Source organism: Malurus melanocephalus, unplaced genomic scaffold (genome assembly GCF_030028575.1).
Source record: "Malurus melanocephalus ecotype Western Australia unplaced genomic scaffold, MMel_1.1 scaffold_106, whole genome shotgun sequence".
Lineage (NCBI taxonomy): Eukaryota > Metazoa > Chordata > Aves > Passeriformes > Maluridae > Malurus > Malurus melanocephalus.
In genome coordinates, this window is record NW_026623338.1 from 2,093,850 (window position 1) to 2,113,796 (window position 19,947).

At 36.8% G+C, this 19,947-nt stretch overlaps 1 protein-coding gene across 4 annotated transcripts in view; it reads left to right on the forward strand.

The window, feature by feature from the left end:
• SOX6 (SRY-box transcription factor 6) overlaps positions 1–14,810 on the forward strand; it is a 252,853-nt gene extending 238,043 nt beyond the window's left edge. For 2 of the 4 annotated variants that reach the window (XM_057369294.1, XM_057369295.1), the window contains exons 13-15: positions 4,047–4,280; positions 6,850–7,066; positions 14,308–14,810. In XM_057369294.1, the coding sequence (XP_057225277.1) occupies positions 4,047–4,280; positions 6,850–7,066; positions 14,308–14,611 (755 nt within the window). In that variant the 3' untranslated portion in view covers positions 14,612–14,810. The remainder of the gene's footprint in view (positions 1–4,046; positions 4,281–6,849; positions 7,067–14,307) is intronic. The other 2 variants (XM_057369296.1, XM_057369297.1) reach the window with 1 other exon arrangement.
• Positions 14,811–19,947: the final 5,137 nt, after the last annotated feature.

Below are 19,947 nucleotides of genomic sequence, written 5' to 3' on the forward strand. Positions count from 1 at the left end.
GAGTAATTAAGGAATGGCAGGCTGGCTGATAAAAATCTCTTTGTTTTTCCTGTCACTCCTTTTCTCTCTTTTCCTCATCTTTTTCTCAGCCTTTTTTGCTGCTTTTTGTCACATCTATTATTTTTGGTGTTCTGGTAACATATAAAGGCCCAATCTCAGTAGATGAAGTGTAAAATGGAAGGTAACCCATACCTCAGTAAAGACAGTAGGAATAACACTAATGTGGCTAAGATTTCAGGTAATGTGCTTTTTTTTCAAGAAAATCAGACAGATGATGTCTGTCTTAAAATTCTTTTCATCAGTAAATTTAAGAAACTCAGATAAAGGCAGGAATAAATAAATAAACAAACAAAAATTGAATTGCTATTTTATGTTTCTTAACATTWATTTCACATGAAGATGTTTATCTTTCCTGCTGGTGATCAGATACTTTTATCTTTCTAATATTTTCTGCTTAGAGAGCTYGTTAGAAAAGAAAATATTGTTTGAAATTGTTTTCCTGAAGCTGTAGCATTTTTAGGTTTATTCTGTGGTGTTCTTTGCCTCAGAGTACTATGGAATCCAGCTTTCACAGAGGGTTTGCCTGACATATATCCACAAAAAAGGATCATTCTTCTTTAAGCTGCTTTTAGTTTTAAATCATCAAAGTTATGACAAGTGGAGCACTTTCAAAGGATCTAGGAAGCAAGGCAGTGAACACATCCAGAAGCTAAAAGTGTCACTTTGAGGACAGCCTCTCTTTAGGCCAAAATATAGACTTGTTTGCCAACTAAGCCACTAGGGCAGCCAAACTGCACTGCTTTTGCAATAATTGTAAATTCTCACCAAGCTCTTAATTTTGAAAATCACTCCTGTGATTGCAGAATGAACAGTAACTGGCAGATAGAGCATCAGTTGCCACAGGGAGACAATTACCAGCTTCCTCCTTTTGTCTTGCCCTTCACTGGTAGTATATTTCCATTTTATCTGGTGTTTTAGGTTTATTATTTATTGGAATTTCCTGAAAATATTTTCAGRAAGACATAAAAAACCTACTTCTTTTCACTTGCATATATATTTTCTTTAAAAATTTCAGGTGTCTCTTTCGGCCTCCATCAGTACTAACTATTATCACAATAGGGRAAAACGCCATATTTTCTTTGAAATTGTTTATATAGGGCACAATAACGTCAAAATATCTGCTTGACAGAATGAATTACCTAAGAACAACCAATTTGAAAGCTTGTTCTTATGTGTTTCAACTTGTAAGACCCCACTGTGCATATGTGTATTTGTATCATTAGCACCTAATTTCTAATCTAAAAAGGTACTGAGACCTTCTGGCTCCCTCCATAGAATYCCATGCTGCAAGAACTGTTTTATTGTAATGCTTTATATGCTGAATATAATTCTGTGGTTCTGAGACAGAAGAGCGTGGAGATTATATTACTTTAGTTATTTGCAGAAATTCACTTTGCAAATGCTTTTGTGATGGCCTATAGGTCAACTTGCAAATATTTCCCCAGAGATCAAGCTCAAAGAACATCAACTCTTTGGCTGCCTTTTCAAGTCCTTCAAGTATGGACTTGCATAAAGAGGATGGAGCCAGAGTTGACCTTCTTGGGATGGTTGTAATTTATTACCCCAAGTACCAATTGTTTTCTAATATAACCTTTCTCTGAAAACACATTATTTTGGGTGGTTTTCTTCCTTGTTTTTTTTCCCTTTTTTTTCTTTGTTTGTTTGTTTTTATTCTGTCTAAATTACATCTAGATTAAAAAGTCACCTTATAATCTTGCTCACAGTAAAACTAATCCTTAACTTCGTTAGGATTGAAGCACAAAATTAGGAAATTCAACCCAAAATTTTGTTAGAAAGGGTTAAAGACAAAYCCCTCCTTATCCATAGTGAATAAGTACATTTGGGAAAATAAACAATGGAAAGACAGCCTGTGGATTCAAATATGTCTTTCTTTTGCTCTGAATAGAGTAACTGAAAAACAAATGATAACTTTTGCACAAATAATAATTTATTGGGTTTTTTTGTCACCAGATACTTAATTGCCCTCATGCTGGGAACACGTTTTTTATAATATTTAAAAAAATAGAACTGTTACATGCTATGTTTGATTTTTCTCGAATTATACAGCTCTTTCTCTCAGTAAATATCTCAGTGTTGACTTGCTATGTTTGCAATGCCTTGCAGTTTCACGATAAATACATCCTCTCTCAAAATATGTTAGCTTTGATATGCCTGTGGTCCAAGCTTTTGGCAACAATGGACAGAGCCTCATCAACCACTCCCCCCCCTAAACTGGTCCAACTTGCAGGTCGCTATTCCAAACTTCTCTCCTGTTTTACGCTAAAAAGCTGACTAAAGCATCCTGGGAATGCGGAACACCTGTAGCACGGTGCTTAACTCAGAATGGTGTTAAAACAGTTCTGCAGCTCGCATTTGCCACAAAGCTGTCTCCTTTATGTGCGCACATGTTAGTATACAAATTGCCAAATCGGTGTCAGCTCCAAAGTAATGGCACTGGAGGTGTCGTAAATCAGCGYGGTGATCCTCAGGAGAAGACACCGCTGTACACGAATGAGTGTTTCGCTCTCAGGGTAATGTATGTCTTCATCTGGCCCAGTAGTCAGCATATTGCCCCGTGTTGATGGATATAGTCAGCCCGAAACTACACTGCATTTCACTGCACAATAAACATGGCTGTCAACACCATATAAAGCAAAATCAATTTATCCTATATGGTCAGTGCGTTTTAAATGAAATTAATGTACTGTGGGACCTGGTGGCAAAAAAGGTAGTGTATTAGTTATGCATCCTCTATTTTAGGACCTTTTTTCATGTAAATGTGTTTCATGTATGGAATTTTTTTAAATGGCATAGCTATATAATGCTTTCACTCTGAATTAGGAAAATTGATTTTTGCAATGACTAAAAATTTGTGCCTGTGCTCAGTAAAACCGCAGTGTTTTACTTAGTGCAAAGAATTAATTCTATATTATTTGGCAAGTAAATTTGTGTTGGGAGCTGTAATAGTTTAGAAAAAAAAAAAAGGAGGCTTATTGCTGTGCTAAGTTGTTAAGTGTCTTGCTTTTTGAAGGTATTAAATTACATGATCAGTTTGAGGAGGTCTAAGACTAAACATGTTAGTCTCCCACTGTAAATACTTCTTGCTTTCTTTATAGTCAAGATATAACTCTAAAAAGTTGTTATCATCACAACTGCAGAAGTTTTTTTTTCCAGTAAAGGCATGCCCTGGATGTCTGTTTCTCCCATATTAACTCGTGTTACACTCAGCTCTGTGARCTCTGTTACCCCTATGAGGCTTTGCTGTTTGTTGTCAAGAAACAGGGCTGGATGCATTCAAAAGCCCATTCAGCAGGTACAAGCTGAATTGGTGACAGAGACAGGACACTGGGGTGCCCTAAAGCATGGCAGGCACAGAGCTGGAGTGCTTATCTCCCACTCTGGAGGCCCCAGGATGTTGTGTGTGTACCTGTTGGAGGTAGACATTTTTATTACATATATGTAGTCAAATGTTCCAAAGCACATCTAAAATTCAAGCCAAGCAGGTGCAACTTTGAAATGTTCAGCTTCAAAGGGAATTGGACCCATACAAATGGCAGCATGTATGGTGCCATTGTACAATTTATTTTATGAAACTCTTTGCATGTGCTTGGCTGCTCAAACAGCAAAGCCATTGTCAATGACGTGTCAACAGGCCTACATCAGTTTGGATTCTCAAGTGTAACGTTTATGTGAGTTTTGTTGAGCRTTCAGAGCATGTATTTTATGTTGAAGTCCCAAATGGAAACTTTATCAAATCTCCATGTCTTTAGTTGGAGAAATACCAGCTCAATTTGATTCTTCACTTKGATGTTGGGTCATCCCAGATGAGCAACCCTGGTCAGCCCATCTCTCTCTGTTTTAGATCTGGCAGCAGAGGGAGAAAGAGAGCAAAAGAGGCTAAAATAAGCACAGCATTGAATCACTTTTCCTAATCCTCATAATAATGTTTTGCATCCATCTTGTTTCTTCCTGCCCTGACGTTACAGGGAGTAAAGCAGTGAATGGCTCTGCCGCTAAACTACAGCAGTATTATTGTTGGCCAACAGGAGGGGCCACGGTGGCTGAAGCCCGGGTCTACCGGGACTCGCGGGGCCGTGCCAGCAGCGAGCCCCACATCAAGCGGCCGATGAACGCCTTCATGGTCTGGGCCAAGGATGAGCGCCGGAAAATCCTCCAGGCCTTCCCCGACATGCACAACTCCAACATCAGCAAAATCCTAGGTAAGTGCAAGGCAACAAGGTGTGCTGGCAGGTTTAGGTTAGATATTGGGAAGAAATTCTTCACTGTGAGGGTGGTGAAGCACTGGCACAGGTTGCCTAGGAGAGTTGTGGATGCCCCATCCCTGGCARTGTTCAAGGCCAGGTTGGATGGGGCTCCGAGCAGCCTGGGATAGTGAAAGGTGTCCCTCCCATAGCAGGGGGTTGGAAYGAGATGATCTTTAAATCCCTTCCAACCCAAAATGTTCTACAATTCCATGARCTTCTCTAATTTTAGGATTTTTTTTTCTTTTTTTTGGGGATGTTCACCAAAATTGTAATTACTGAAACTAATACAAATGAAGATTCATAGGTTGTTTTAATTTTCATTCCCTTACTTTTCCCTTTCTGCCCCTTCCCTAAAACTTTTTATTCTTAACAGCAGTCATTAAGTGCTTTAAAATTTAGCAACATTGAAAAGGAATGTTTTGTGAAATCTGTTGCAAGAGTTTAACCTAACAAAAGGTCTAACGGGAYCTGTGTAGATCCCATTAGAACACACCTGAGCTACAAATCATCTGAATGCAAAATGGTACTTGCTAGACTAAACACTGGGATAAAAAAAAAAAGTATAAAATCAAAATCAAAGGTTTATGTCACAGTGCAAAGTCAAAGAAAGAAACATGACACAGTTCAAAAGACCTGTGCATGCAAACCTCACGTCAAAAATTATGTTTGTTTCAAAATGTTGTAATGCTCAAAAAACTAAACACTAGAAGCATGCAATTCAGATATTGTTTAGGTAAAAAACACCATAGTTAATATTTAATTTATATAGATTGGGACAATGGGGGAGTATTCCACAGATTATATTTTGCCACTGCACAAATAAATGGACTCATTTTTGAGAAATTTTGATTTGCTTTTTAAGACCCCTCAGGAGAATTAGAAACATACGTGAGAATGAGTGGTGAAATGCTAAAACCTATATTTGCTTTCTAAGTCTTTGAAGTGAAAGACAGATTGCAAATGTAGCTCATAATAAATAAAAGTAAAAATCACGTTTCCTCTGTAATGATTTTATTGTAAACTYTGAGTTCAAATACATTCTTAGCAAAGTTTGTTGCGTGTTAGTTCAATCAGAGGCAAGAATACACAGAAATAAATGTTACTTTGTCCTAAAACTTCCAGAAATCTTTCTTAGTAGTTCTCATATTTTTGTCTACCATATAAGTAAGTTATATGAATAGCCTTTCAGTTTTGYATAAAACCTTCACTGTTTCAGTGTTGGCAGCTGTAGGGAATCTATATTATTTGTGTGCATTCTGTGAAAAAAACTATTAGGAGCATAGTAACTGTATTCATTAAAACGTAAACTTCCAGCATAAATATTTCAGAAGTGCCAGCAATTGAGTGTTTGTTAACCATGGAATTAACCTGTCAGTATCTGCTCTGCCACAAATAAGTCTGTACCCATATAATATCTTGCAACTTTTCTAGGACAATAAGAAAAGAGACTGAAATATTAGAACTGACACAGAGTATTGCTGGCTGTGGATAATATTTATACAACTTTTCCATTTGTTGATGTATGAAAAATGTTGGTAAAAGAATAGCTTCCACCCAYGTTTACCACAGCTGTAATAGTTTTATTCATCTAAAAGACACRAAAAAGCTATTTTCTGCATTTCTTATTCCCGTCTCTATTCAAGTGTTTAGATAGCTCCTTACAAACAATACAAGAGATCTGAATACTTTTGCCTCTTCCTGTGTACGCTATGTTAATTTTTWAAACTTTTTTATTGGTGCAGCTTTCAATGGAAGTTTACAGTACCTGAAGTGGTGTATATAGTTACAATGTGCTTTCTGTTTTACTTTTTATCTTTTCAATGTGGATTTGTGAACCATTTCTCGATTCAATTCTGTGTGTTTATTACATCTGGCCAGAAAATAATGTGCATAATAAGAATTAAAACAGGTGTCAATATTATGCCAAGCTTATATCAGAAGCCCAGTAAATTTAAGACACCCAGACAGCAAGGGATTGTTCATAATTTTGCTGAATCTATAAGGTTTGATACTTTTTCCCTGCTACATAGCAAGTTATTAATGTCTATTAGCGGGAGTGTATAAACCAAATTCTCATAAAAATATCAAAGAAGCCTGTGTCCCTAGGCAATGTGTTAGGCTTTTAACAGTAGAAGTATGGCTGCATACTTTCCTTAACCATCAGATCATGAGTGCTATTACAGAGGTATGGAAGTACTCACAGATTAATGCTCTTATTGTAAAAAATTAAGCAGTCTGTTTTGCAGCACGAGGCTGAGATTTTGAGACTTAACTGCTGATTTTAARCGCACCTTTTCAATAGAGATTTACATATGCTTGGTCTGCAGCAATATCTGAAAGTAAGAGTTCTTTTAATGTGACTCAGGTTGTGCAAGCCAATATATGTGTAGACCAATGTAAATTTAAATCAGTTTATTTAACTAACTTAATTAAAAATTATTACGGTGAGAAGGCACGTTGAATTGCATATGTGCAAAGTTAAACCTGCTTTCCCTGAGCACTCGCTAACATTTTGTGTCCGTAGGATCTCGCTGGAAATCCATGTCAAACCAAGAGAAGCAACCTTATTACGAAGAGCAGGCACGACTAAGTAAAATCCACCTAGAAAAGTACCCCAATTACAAATACAAACCTCGACCAAAACGCACCTGCATCGTGGACGGCAAGAAGCTGCGCATTGGTGAATACAAGCAACTGATGAGGTCTCGAAGACAGGAGATGAGGCAGTTTTTTACYGTAGGGTGAGTACAATTGCTCTAATTGTTTTCCAAGACAGAGCACAATGTTTGCAACCAAATAGGCTGATCTGTTTAAGTCACTGACTAACGCCATTTAGAAGGAAGGGATTTGAACCAGTAAGACCTTATTAAAAACAGAAGATGCAATATGGAGCTATCAGCTTGCCACTGAATGCTGATTGTGAGACTGATTGTGGGGGTCTTTAAAGTCAAAAGAAGTTGTTTCCCATTATCCTGAAAGGTTTGAATCATTTCTTTTGTGAGTTTTTAATAAGCTAATCCATTCTGGGTTAATAATGGCTCCAGCATCATTTCCTAAATTAAGAAAAGAACAAAGAAAAAAAACACAAAAGATTATTCCTGTGTAGAATAAGGAGTCAGGAGAGGAGGGGAAAGTGAGAGGAGTAATAGCAGTTGCATGAGGAACACACAGTAATGAATGATATAGCACGAAGCTACTAGGAATTTTGTTACATATAGAAGTTTGGAAAACCATATTTTTTAAAAAATAAGTTTTAGAAAGAGTGTTTCAAGAAAACTGGGGTAGATAGACTGGGTAGATTTATAACCCAAAATATASGGCTCAAAAAGACCGTGGCACAGTTTTAAGAACATTGTGTGTTTTTGTAGTGGTATTTCCTTTAGTGTGCAGCAGAGGAAGCAGCACTATGAAACATTTACAAGCTAAAGATAACAAAAGTCCAGTGAAACAACTGCACCATAACTGATTTCTCTCTCTTTTTTTTTTTTTTTTTTTTTTTTTTTTTTTTTTTTTTTTTTTTTTTTTTTTTTGTTTTTTTCCTTATGAATTAATCTGTGATGCTCAGTGCTCTAACACAATGTTTCTGGTGATTTACAAAGAGTCTAAAAGCTGTCTCCAGTGCCAGCCTTTCCAAATTCACAATGTTCTGCTTATTTCTCTAATCACAATAGTCTCCTTTTGTTGGGTACTTCACTACCAGATAATTGACCTTGACGTCAATTATGTGCCCTCATTTTTGGCTTGGGATGCAGAACTCCTGTTGCAGTCAATTATTTTGTGGTACAGCCTGCAACAATGTGGGSTCTTTCTTCAATCAGCAAATAGAAGTGGTTTTGATACCTTGAAATAGCCTTCCAGTCTAYAGTTATGATATTGTTTTTTATTCTTCAGTCTAAGGGAAATTGTTTACTAATAGTCTTCCATCAAAATTGCATACAGGACTTGAAATGGAAATCTGAATTTATACACCCCATCACAAATTATATTCAGATTGAGGGAATGAAATTCTAGCTTATGTCTTCCAAAGCAGATTGACAGACCAAATCACATCTAGACAAGAAATGCAAAAGAAATGCCAAAACAGCAGTCTGAACAATATGAGAATTGTTTGCTAATTCAAAACAGTATTAAGCAGTAGCATTTTACGCATTGAAAATGGTGGCGAAATAGGGGGGTAAATATGGAGGATGGATTTAAGAAACTTCTAAAAGTGCTTACTTAAAGAGTGATATATCTATTTAAAATATATATATAATGAAAACTATTGAAAACAAAACTGCTGGTGCAACCTAATGGTAACATCTTTCTCATATATCCAACAGTATTATCACAAAGACCATGGGAATGCCTCCATTTTTTTWAAGGATTGGTTCTAATTCCGATTAGAACCAGTTTATGCTAAGTCCATGTTCTCTCCATGTTGAAGAAGTTTAAAGTATCTCTGTGCAATTATGTGATGATGCACTGGACTTTACCTAAACCAGTGACTTTTAATTATGCAAGTGATGGAGAAAGGAGTATGAAGTCTAATGGATGCATTCAATAAAGGTGATATGAGATCCATCTTTCTGTTCAGTGTGAATTTAGATTTTGGTCCTGAGGAATCAGGCCRGGATTWAAAAAATTATTTCATATTTCCCTGTGACTTCCCACTGTTGTTCCAAATTCCCCTTTTCCCTAAAGAATAATTTAAAACAAACTTATTGKAAGTCACCAAGTAAAATTAGTGAAAAAAAAAAATACTAGAATATCTTTTTTGAGCTGAAACATAAAACATGGAATCATTTGTCTCAGCAGAATACTTTACAAAGTAATGAAAAGCAACATTTCTTCCAAATCAGATTATAACTAAGTGAAACACAGTAACTGAGCTCATCAGCTTCTTCAACTTATTCTTCCCTGTGTTTAACATAAATATCACATAAAACATCAGTTGGAACAGTTTTCCTAACTGACCTCACAYCCCCATTATTTTTCCACTGTTTTGATGGAACAACATAAATCGTCCTTCAGAACTGTAGACGTGAGAGTTGAGATACTGTTTCCTTTTCAGAATGAAATAAGAGACAAATGTGGTTTTTTGGATTGAATGCGCTCTGTGTTTACTGTAAATATGTCAGTGGAAGATAGAGAACAAAAGTACAAAATAGTCTTCAACGGAACTACTTGAAGTACTGTTGGGGTTTTTTGTTGCCTTTTTTTTTTTTTTTTTTTTTTTTTTTTTTTTTTTTTTTAAGAACCAAACAATTAACTTGGGAATGGTACACCAAAATGGCAATAAAATCATCACAGAATGAGAAGATAAGTAAGAGATGTTTGAAGAGTAAGATAAACATTCAAAACAGGTGGCTAGAGGCAATAGTAAAAAGAAAGCAAAAAGATATATTTTCGTAATTATGTTTGCATTTTTCTTATAGCAACAGTACATTTATGTCTTAGGCAACCCAGTAAAAGCTATTTCCTCTCAGACTCCCTCAGGTGAGCCACTGGCTAACACAGGATAATTCTATGGGTACAATCCCCCACCACAAACATGTAGTTCTGCATGGCTTGAAATTTTTCGATGCAAAAGGCTCACAGTGCCCACTTTAGTGAGACACAGTCTTTGATAAGCTTTGGTAAGATGCACAAAAGGGGCTTAAAGAATCTCGATATACAAACCAGCCAGGATTTAAAATAAAATAGAAAAATAAGATAATTAATGGCCAGGTTCTGATCTGGTATTTGAAGAAAAACCTCCAAAGAATGGAATGAGAGTTAAGATTTCTTGGAATAAATTGGGCAGGAAATCAATGTTTTCAAGTAAATGTTATATATTTGATAGACAAAAATGTAGGAACTGCCAAATATTTTAAAGAACAGAGTGGAACTTACGATGTGAGTAGGCCTTCTGTTGCATCCCTATATGAAGGAATTTTGTTCCGAAAGAGGCAGATAATACACAGAAATAATTCATGTTTAATGCAGAGTATATTAAAAAATTGCAGGCATCCATCTAGTGGAAGCTGAATCTGAAGCCAGCTATGTCTTTAAAATAATTGAGTTATTTTTAATAGTAAAATTATTAATGGAACTTGTGAATGCTACCTTCAGCATAAGTTAATCCCAAACAGACTTCAAGTGATTTACAATTTATCTTCAATAGTAGTTTTTTGTAATGCATAAATAAATGTGAGCTAACAAATGGATCATATATAAAGCATAAATTCAGGTATTTTAAGTTAAGAGTCYGTCTTTTGTTGCCTTGTCTTACGAAGATAATTAATTGCTCAGTCATTTTTACAGTCTAATACACTCGAAATACGAGTATATGCTATACACATTTCTCTGCAAAATGATGTAAGCAGTAACTTTTTTTCTGTGTTTTACCAGTGTAAGATGTTTAGAATAAAGCCTTTATAGTGTTTATAACTACTGTACACACATAGTCTGAATGCTGCTAGACTCTGGTTTTGAATAAGTCTGTAATATTATACTCCTGTAGCTTGAACTTAAAGCAAATACACAATGGGTGCTTTTGTGAGATTTACTGTTATTTCATTCCTTATGGGAATGGAGGTTTCAGGGGAGTGGAGCATATGAGCGTTTTCCTTAATGCAATCAATTTTTGCTTCAGCCATTTAAAGAGCTGTCAGAAAATGGTTGGGAAGGGATCAGAAAACAATGGTAATTTGCCAATTTAAATGTTTTGCTGGTTTGGCAAAAGTCAAAAGTGGAACATTCTCCAGAAAAATCCCAAGAATATTAATGCYACAAACTTGTGAGCAGGTCAATTTGTTTAAGTATTTTCACTTTACCTCCATTTTTATATTTATTTAAATATTTTGTGCCAAATCTTTGGTCCCAGAGGGGACAGACATGTTACCAGTGCAGGCAGAACAGAGCAGAGTGACCACTACTAATTGTCCACATAGAGATTTCCTTGTCTGAGAGGAGATGGTGGAGAGGTTTGAAGCCAGGGCACGTGGCCATAAGTCACCATTCCTCATGGATCAGAAGATTAATGTTGCTTTCTGGAAATCTTAACAGGCAGAAAACTTCCATGTTCAACTCAGCTGAATTGTAACCTGTAGCTTGCAGGTAAAGTATGTTTTTATCTCTCCCCTCCTAGGTTCTATGAGTAGCAAAATTCTGGCTAGAGGCAATGAGTAAATGCATGGAATTTAATGTTAGAAAAGACTCCATTAACGTGAATGCCTTTAAGAACTACAAATAGAAGAAAACATAGTGGCCAGAGTTGTAGGTTAGAAACTCCAATTCTTTCTTCCAAGGAGAGTAGTGGGAATTTAAATAAATGCTCTGATTTCCTTCCCCAATAACTTAATTACTTAGGAACCGATAACGCTCATCTCCAGTAACATATGCCATCCACACAGTTTGTAGATATTCTGAAATATTTTGTGGATATTTTGAAATAAGGCTTTCTGGGATGTAATGTAGCAACCAGAGCATAATTTACAGTGACAACATGATCAGCTCTAAATAATAACAGGTATTAAATCAGAGGTAAGTGTCCAGTTGCTGGGGGCATGTGGGTACCCATGTTTAAGTGGTAGCAAATTTTTTGCTAGCAAATGGGTAGCAATTTGAGACCCTTTCCAATTAGGTGGTACAGTCACCACATGTTTACAGTTCCACAGTGAGATATAGGTAATTTAAAGTTATTACCCAGCCAGCAGCAGGCATGCACAGCATGTCTGATTTTTGTTAAACATGTAAGAAAAGGACTGCATTTATGAATGACAAATTCACTAAGCCTTTAACTTTCCTGTTACACCAATTGGGTTCTTTGACAATTAGATTAAYTCCTTAGCTTGCCGTGCATTTGGTGTGTTCTCAAGTAAAAGGTACTTCTGTAAATTGGGCTTCTTTCTGGCCTTTATACTTTGAAATGGGTGGTACTTGGACAAGCGTATCCAGTCCCACTGAAATGTGGAAATGCAAAAGGATTCTGCTGACTTGATAAGCATTTGAAAAAAAATACCAGAATTTCTTAGCCTGGCCTTTAGGCCTTAACCTTGATAACCCTCACTTAATCAAGGTATCTCACCTCATTGTCTTAAGCAGACTTTTTAATTGTTCTTGCTACTTGTAAAAAGGCAATTTGCTTTGGAAAAAACACAAACTTWTTGGGGGGAAAGGTGTAGAGGTGGACGCTTGTGTTCTGACACTTAATGTCATCTGTAACACAGCAGCAATGGGCACTCAAWCATTCTTTGAGTATATTCTACAACTTCTGTTACAGGAGTTGTGAAAACTTTTTCAAAACATCATTTGGCATTGATATCATGGTGCTCTTTGATGAACAACTGGTGAGGTTTTGTTTTGTGAATTTATTTATTCTAAAAAATACCAGGGAAAGATCAGTACCAGCAGTTGTTAGATGGGCAGATTAAAAAGAATTAAGTGTGTATGGCCTGRTGACAACTACACAGATCTTTTCTGCTGACCATGTGTGGGTTTCTTTTTCCTCTGCTTTGTGGAAACACTCATAAATGTGAACATTTTGCATGTCTGAAAGTTGTGGGGGAGATACGTGTGGGTTTTTAGCGGTAATAGTTTGTACTCCTGAAACATGCAATCCTAAACCAGAAATGTTCCCATGTGAGGTAGGTGTTCAATTTTATGGATAAAGTATTGAAAGATGTTTGCAGAAAATCGCTTGCAAGCAAATACATTGGTTGAAAATTGTTTTCACAGAACATTTATCAGACCATTTAAAAAGTGAAAATTTAGTGAAAAATCCCAAGCTGTTTGTAAATCATCTGCAAATCATCATTTGCAAACAGGAGTATAATGACTGTGTCAAATGAATTACTGCATTTTTGCTCGCTGCTAGCCAGGTGTATGAGACTTACATAACAGATGTTTGGATTTCTCAAGCTGTGCAAAGGCTGTAAGAGTCAGGCTAGCAGTACCAGCCACGGCAGGACTATTTTAATGGTATTTTACATAGAGTGTTCATAATTTCACTGTATCACTACCCAAACTTGAAGGACTTCAGCTTCCCAATAACTCTCAAGTGTGATATTTATCAAAATTAGAGTTTGAACAATGAACAATAAAGGCCCAGCATTAAGGGTTTTGCAAGTAAGCTTAACATTATTTTGTATACTGATTTAGACAATGATTAGGGAATTTGAGACTGGTTTCTGAGATACCATTTTGAATTTGATACAGAATAACACAAGAGTCAAGAAGTCAAGACTATTCAAACATACCTGACTCTGTTTTTCCTGCTAAAATTCTATAATAGATGACTGCTACAGGGTCAATATTGCTCTAGGGAAGGTTGGGAATACATTTAAATGTATAATTCTTTAAATAGATTGTGCAAATAGGCAGGTATGTTCAGTAACTAGTCAATACTGAATCAGCATCTTCCATGGCACATTTGTTCTTTTTTATCAAGTACTTTGCTTAAAAATCCCAGTCTTACACATGAAATCCTGAAAAGCAAATGGCATTCTGATCATGGATCCAAATAAAAATCAAAAGCCAGCAATAAAATATCAAAGGAATGTCTAAGTGAYGTAGGAGTTTACCTGTCACATAGCAAATTAGATATTTATGTTATAGATACTTCCAGGCAGTCTTGAGGTCCTCTCATTAACAGGAGCTCTTGTCATGATATCAGAGTTTAGATTTTGGATACACGGTGTCTATGGTRGCAGGCAGGCATCATAGAGGTGCCTGAAGTCTTTTGATGGTCTTTGTCCAGGTGCTAGTTTGTACTATGGTTTAAATAAACACATAAAATACATTAAAGAGTCGATGTCTGGTAGTGACTGAGAACACTTCACATCCCAGATGTTCTTTGGGATAGGATGAACCAATCCCATAGAGGACCGACCTGTGGACCCTGCAGGAATACATGCAGCCTTTCTAGGAATCCATCTGCTTTCCTTTCCTTTGGATTTGTGGAAGCTCCTCCCTGCCCTAAACACAGGAAATCACATTTCCCTCTCGTTTTTTGTTGCAGACAACAGCCTCAGATTCCGATCACCACGGGAACAGGAGTTGTCTACCCTGGTGCTATTACCATGGCGACCACCACGCCGTCCCCTCAGATGACATCAGATTGCTCCAGCACCTCTGCCAGCCCTGAGCCCAGCATCCCTGTCATCCAGAGCACTTATGGTATGAAGACGGACAGCGGAAGCCTTCCTGGAAACGAAATGATAAATGGAGAGGATGAAATAGAAATGTACGAGGACTATGAGGATGATCCCAAATCAGACTATAGTAGTGAAAACGAAGCCCATGAGGCAGTCAGTGCCAACTGAGGAGYGTTCACAGAATTAAAGTACTCAGACTCATTTGGGTTTTTTTGGGKTTTTTTTGAACAAAAGTTCTTAAAGAGCCTGCATGCATGTGTGGCTCCTACAGTTACATCAGCAGAATGATCTTAAATGTTTCTTATCGTGTGAGACAGATTGTTTCCCTAATTTTTCATGAACTTGTTTTTTTTTTTTTTTTTTTTTTTTTTTTTTTTTTTTTTTTTTTTTTTTAAATTTAGATGAAGACATAAATATCAGACATCAGGACTTGAAAACTTATATGAATCAATAGCTGTCTTACAAGTCTTACCTTTTGTCTTTTTCCGTTTGGATGCTGATAAAGGTTTAAGTTACTGTTTTAGATGGGGGTTATACATTCTCACTCAGGTATGCTGTGCCAGCCTACAGGTTGTGAATGTGTTTTTATTCTGGATTATTTTAGAAAACAAAACCTGCAGATTTCATATTGTGAAGCAGAACAAGTCCTCAATTGTGCACACCTGTGCATCATAGCTTGTCTTTAAAAAATAGTCTCTGAATTCCATTTTTTTTTTTTCCATATGTATAGCTGAACTTCTGATGTGCCAAACTTTTCATAACTTTTGAATCTTAACATTTAAAAAAAAAGTCTTAAAGGAAACACTGTCAAGTCTTAGACAATCCTTTGGCATCTTAAAAAAAAATTATATATAAAACCTAATTTTTTTCCAGAATATGGTAAAGTACTCAGGAATCTGGAGACAGGATATTCTTAATTAGTGAACATGGTTGCCATAGTGCATGTGCCCAATTGCTTTTGCCTCTTGATGTGCCATTAGTATGAAATTTTAAGTAAGCACAAAAGAGCGATCACCAGCTATGGACGGGCCTGTCTTAGCAGTGTGAAGCCACCTCTGATTACATTCTCTACCCCTTTGCTTTTAACCCTTGCATTCAGTCTTAACACATTTTCTCTTAAATAATTTATTCATTCCAGAATGTCAAGGGTCCAAATACTTAATATTTATTTTTAAAAGTACAGTTGGTGGCATTACACTTACTATTCCTTTTTGATGTTTTAAAGAGCCTCTTCTTTCCCYTTCCCTAAATCACACAGGTATATGAAAATAAAAGTGCACCTGCTACTAAAATGAACATGACTTTTATGAATGAGAAATTCACTTGTTCCTCTAACACTGTATGTTCAAGGAGCACTTGGAAACACTCTGCTATATGTATTGCAAAATAAAGTGAGTACTTTTATATGTACATAGAGTACAAATATCCCTAAAAATGTGTTTATAGTTATAAACCTCTATACTTAGACAGCAAGGGCAGATGTTAAATCCAAACTGTACTTACAGTCCACCGTGCTGAGTTTTTAGGGCCTGAGGAATCCTGTGGCAAATYGTGGCTCTGTGCTTCATGGTCCTATTGCCACCTGAAGGAACTGTGCTGCCTTTAGAATTTATGCAGTGAAGTATTCGTGAGACTCCAGGTGGAGGAGGGAAGGCCACTCAAATGCCTAATTGGAAAGGTGGGAAAGGTTGTCAAAAATATTTATTGCATATCAGACATGTGGGAATGTGACTGGTCAAGTGCTTTGGGATCTTTAGATGTAAGGTGCTATAGAAACTAAAATTTCTATTTGTATTACTTCTAGAAACAGTGCAATTACTGGAGAAAATTCTGGGAAATCTATGAGAGATGTATTCAAAGATTGCAGATTAATTAGATTTCAAAYGGAGGAGAAAATGCCTTTATTTTTTCCCTCATACTCCACAGCTGTTCACAAATGCATCACTGTATCCATGCACAGTTCCAATAGGCCTGATGAATCCATGTGCTGAAGCTCCTCAACTCCCTCACCTTTTATTAGGAATTGGATGTGTTCAGCACACTGGTGACAAATTCAGGCTCAGGCTGGGAGCTAGCAGTGGGCAGCTCCTCTGGACATCTGGGACCATCTTCTCAGAGAGCCGGACAGTAAAAATAGTCTGGAGTTAGTCTGGCTGTCCCTGTCCATCCTGTCACACACTGGTGAGCTGCGATGACACGATGCTCTCTGGAGGAGCAGTTCTCCTCACAGCCCCGCTGATCCCTGTCCTGCCAGAAACAGCCATTTTTGCCACTGTAGGAATCACGTGTGAGAGAAYGACCCCCAAGACAAAGATTGTTCAATTTACGGGACAATTTATAAAGATAATGGCATAGAAACACAATGGTCARATTTCTCTGACCATTTTGTAATTTGGAACAAAAAAAAAGCTATATTTTTAATATTTATTTAAATGTTTTCTGAGTCCATGTCTAAAAAGCAATAAACTGGTCTAGCCAAGTCTTTAAAGGCATATGCTGTGTCATTAGCTGGTGAGCGTCCTCTTTAAGCTGGCTAAGGTACTGATAGAAAGTGTTTTTTTGTTCTTAAAATAGCTTGGGAATTTGAACTGGTTTTAATACATTCAGCTCTGATTGGGGGGAGGATGTCATTAGTTCCTAAAAAAAAAAGAAAAAAAAAAGGACTATTTATTAATGTCTTACATAATTCCCCAGTTAGAAGTATCTTTCCCTCTCCCCATGTCACTTTTTTTCTCTCTTGCTCTTTTTTTTCCTGGTTTTGTTGCATAGGTAGAATGCTGTATTGCTAGCATTGTATTTTATGTAATTATTTTTTTGCACAAAGGCAAACATTTAGATTAGTTGGTTAATTTTTTTTTTTTTTTAATTTTATGACCATGCCAAAATAATATTCTGCAGGCTTGTGGAGAACAAAGGACTGTTCTTTAGGACTGAAACTTGATTTTGCTTGTAGTACAAAAAAAACCCACACACTCACAGATGTTGTTTCGTAAGTGTTATAAGCACTGGATATAAATGGTATTTTTTATCACTTCTGACTAATGTGAAACTGTTGTACGAAAACTACATGAACAAAAGTCATCTGTTTCGACTCGTGTGGGCCTGCCTCACAGTTGCCGGATTTGAGTCATTTTTATGTCTTGTTATTTCATTTATTTATGCAAAATACATGTATGTATGAACACTTTGTTTTAGCTCCAGCCCTGCCTCAGTGCTGATGCTCTGTATGYTAAAGCCACGTTCTTGAAAATGACTGGCTGTTCAGGAATTGCCAGCTGGTAAAAATTGCATTTACTGGCTGGGGGAGTGGGAGGAACATATTTGAATCTGAGTTGTGCCTATGAGCGTGTTATTCTATTTATTAGCCRACATTGGCTCTAAAATGTCAGTAGAAATCAAGGAAGGACAATCATAAKGATGAAACCCAACATTTTTACTTTCTTAATTGGAGCTCAAAACAAAGTTTTTGATGAATTTACCATCTCATTTTAGATTTTTTTTTTTAAATTGTGTAAATATAACATAGGAAATAGAATTTTATTTTTTGTTCATGGATACTTAGTGAAGTATAAGTTATGTATTTACTTTTGTTCTATATCAGTGTATGTTGGTCCATATTAAATGCTGACAAGTCACTGTACCTCATGTAGATGCTGAATTTACACCCGCAGTGTGAGCGCAGTATTGTGGACCTGTAGCTGGGACAGCAAGATGCCTCACTTGTGCTCTCTCTGATTTTTAATAGCATATTCCACAAACAGGGAATATTTTCTTCTTTTTTAGAAAGTTGATACGTGAAACATGCCAAATTTTGGCTGCATTTGATAGGAAACACAGTCTTCTGAATCCAAGCAAAACCAATATTTTACTTCCTAACAGGAATGGCATTTGGAAGTCAAAAGCATAACCCTAAAAGGTTAAAACAACTGACATGGCCCTTGCAATGCAGGCAAGACTCAATAATATGAAACCTTTACATTGTACATCCATTTAATCATGTTATTGTCAAATTAGGCTATAATAGCAGGGAAATGGTTCACACAATACGCAAAGAAGACTCATGGAGCTGCTTCTTAAGCTTTGTGTTTTTGGCCCCTTAGAAAGTGACTGAAAAAAAAAATAACTCCATTCAGGAGCACTAACATAGTAATACTATTTTCTCTGTGAACAGTTTATTTAATTAACAGATAAATTATATTTTCCTTTGGAAAATTATTAAATACTTATATTCAAGAGAAGAAGACTCCCCAAACAGTCACATACCAATTAGAATAGATAATTTCTTATTTTATAACAATGGAAGATAAAGGTCCCAATGGAAACCATACTGCTTTCCAGGGTTCAGGTTTATGTGCAGACAAGTTTGAAGATTGGCCAGATTCTGATCTGCCTGTACGTTTGGGCATCACTTGTGAAGCCACCTGCTGAGCATTCACAGGATCTCGATGTGCTCCTAAACCAGTGCACCCAGGTGCACTGAGGCAGGGGGAGGGAAAAGACGGGATTGCTCCGGGATGGAAACGGCAGCTTTAGCCCCAGTAACACACTGCCCTGTGCAAGGAGTACAGCAGGCAGCTTCTGCTCTGGATAAACACCACACAACCACCTCCCAGGGCCATCTCACCTCCAGGCTGGCTTTCTGGATTTTGTTTTCCAGTCACATTGAAGGTGTGGCATTTCAAAATCATCTCCTAGAAAAACATTCTGCAAAAGTGAGATGCTCCCCCAGCAAAACACCCACCTATCTGCTTAACACGAGGCATTTGAGTGCTTGCACAGTGGTCATGAGGACCTGTAGAGTGTTGGTGTGGGGTGAACTTTGCTGAGCCAGGGCCACAGTAGGAACAACTGCACTGGAGRTGCAGCCAGCAGGATGTATGATAGAGTTCTTCATGTTTTTGTGAGAAAGTTAATGAATGGGCTTGGACCCTTGGTGTTTTGCATGCTTTTTTAAGATTAAAGTTGGCACTTAAGCATGTTCTTTTAAAAGAATAATACCAAATGACCTCATTTGATCTTTTACAAAACACTTTTTCTTTAAAAAAAAAAGTTATTCTAAATGTTACTCTTTTTTTTTTTTTTTTTTGGTACATTAAAATCTGTAATTTTTCTCAGATAAAGCTACATTTTTGCTATACTGCAATGTCCTGCTACAGAAGGAAAACCAAACATATATGCAAAAACATTTCATTTTGATCCGACACCCTTTTTTAACTAGCAGAATTGTTGGAAATGGTGACAAAGAAGTATTCTGAGATTTCACACACTGGGTAAAAAGGGGTGGGGTGGGGTGAACTGGACTTATCAAATTGGTATTTATGGCAATATGAAAGCTATAAAGCAACTTAGTGACATGGCTTGCTTTGTAATTTCCGCTTTCTAAAAACCACAAGTGAGGTCCTTGGTGCTCTTGGAGTATGGGGAATGTGCAAATATTTAACTGTTTGTATGCTGCACATTGCAGACCTGCTAGTGTGCATTCTCCGTTTGTCTTCCTTTGTCAT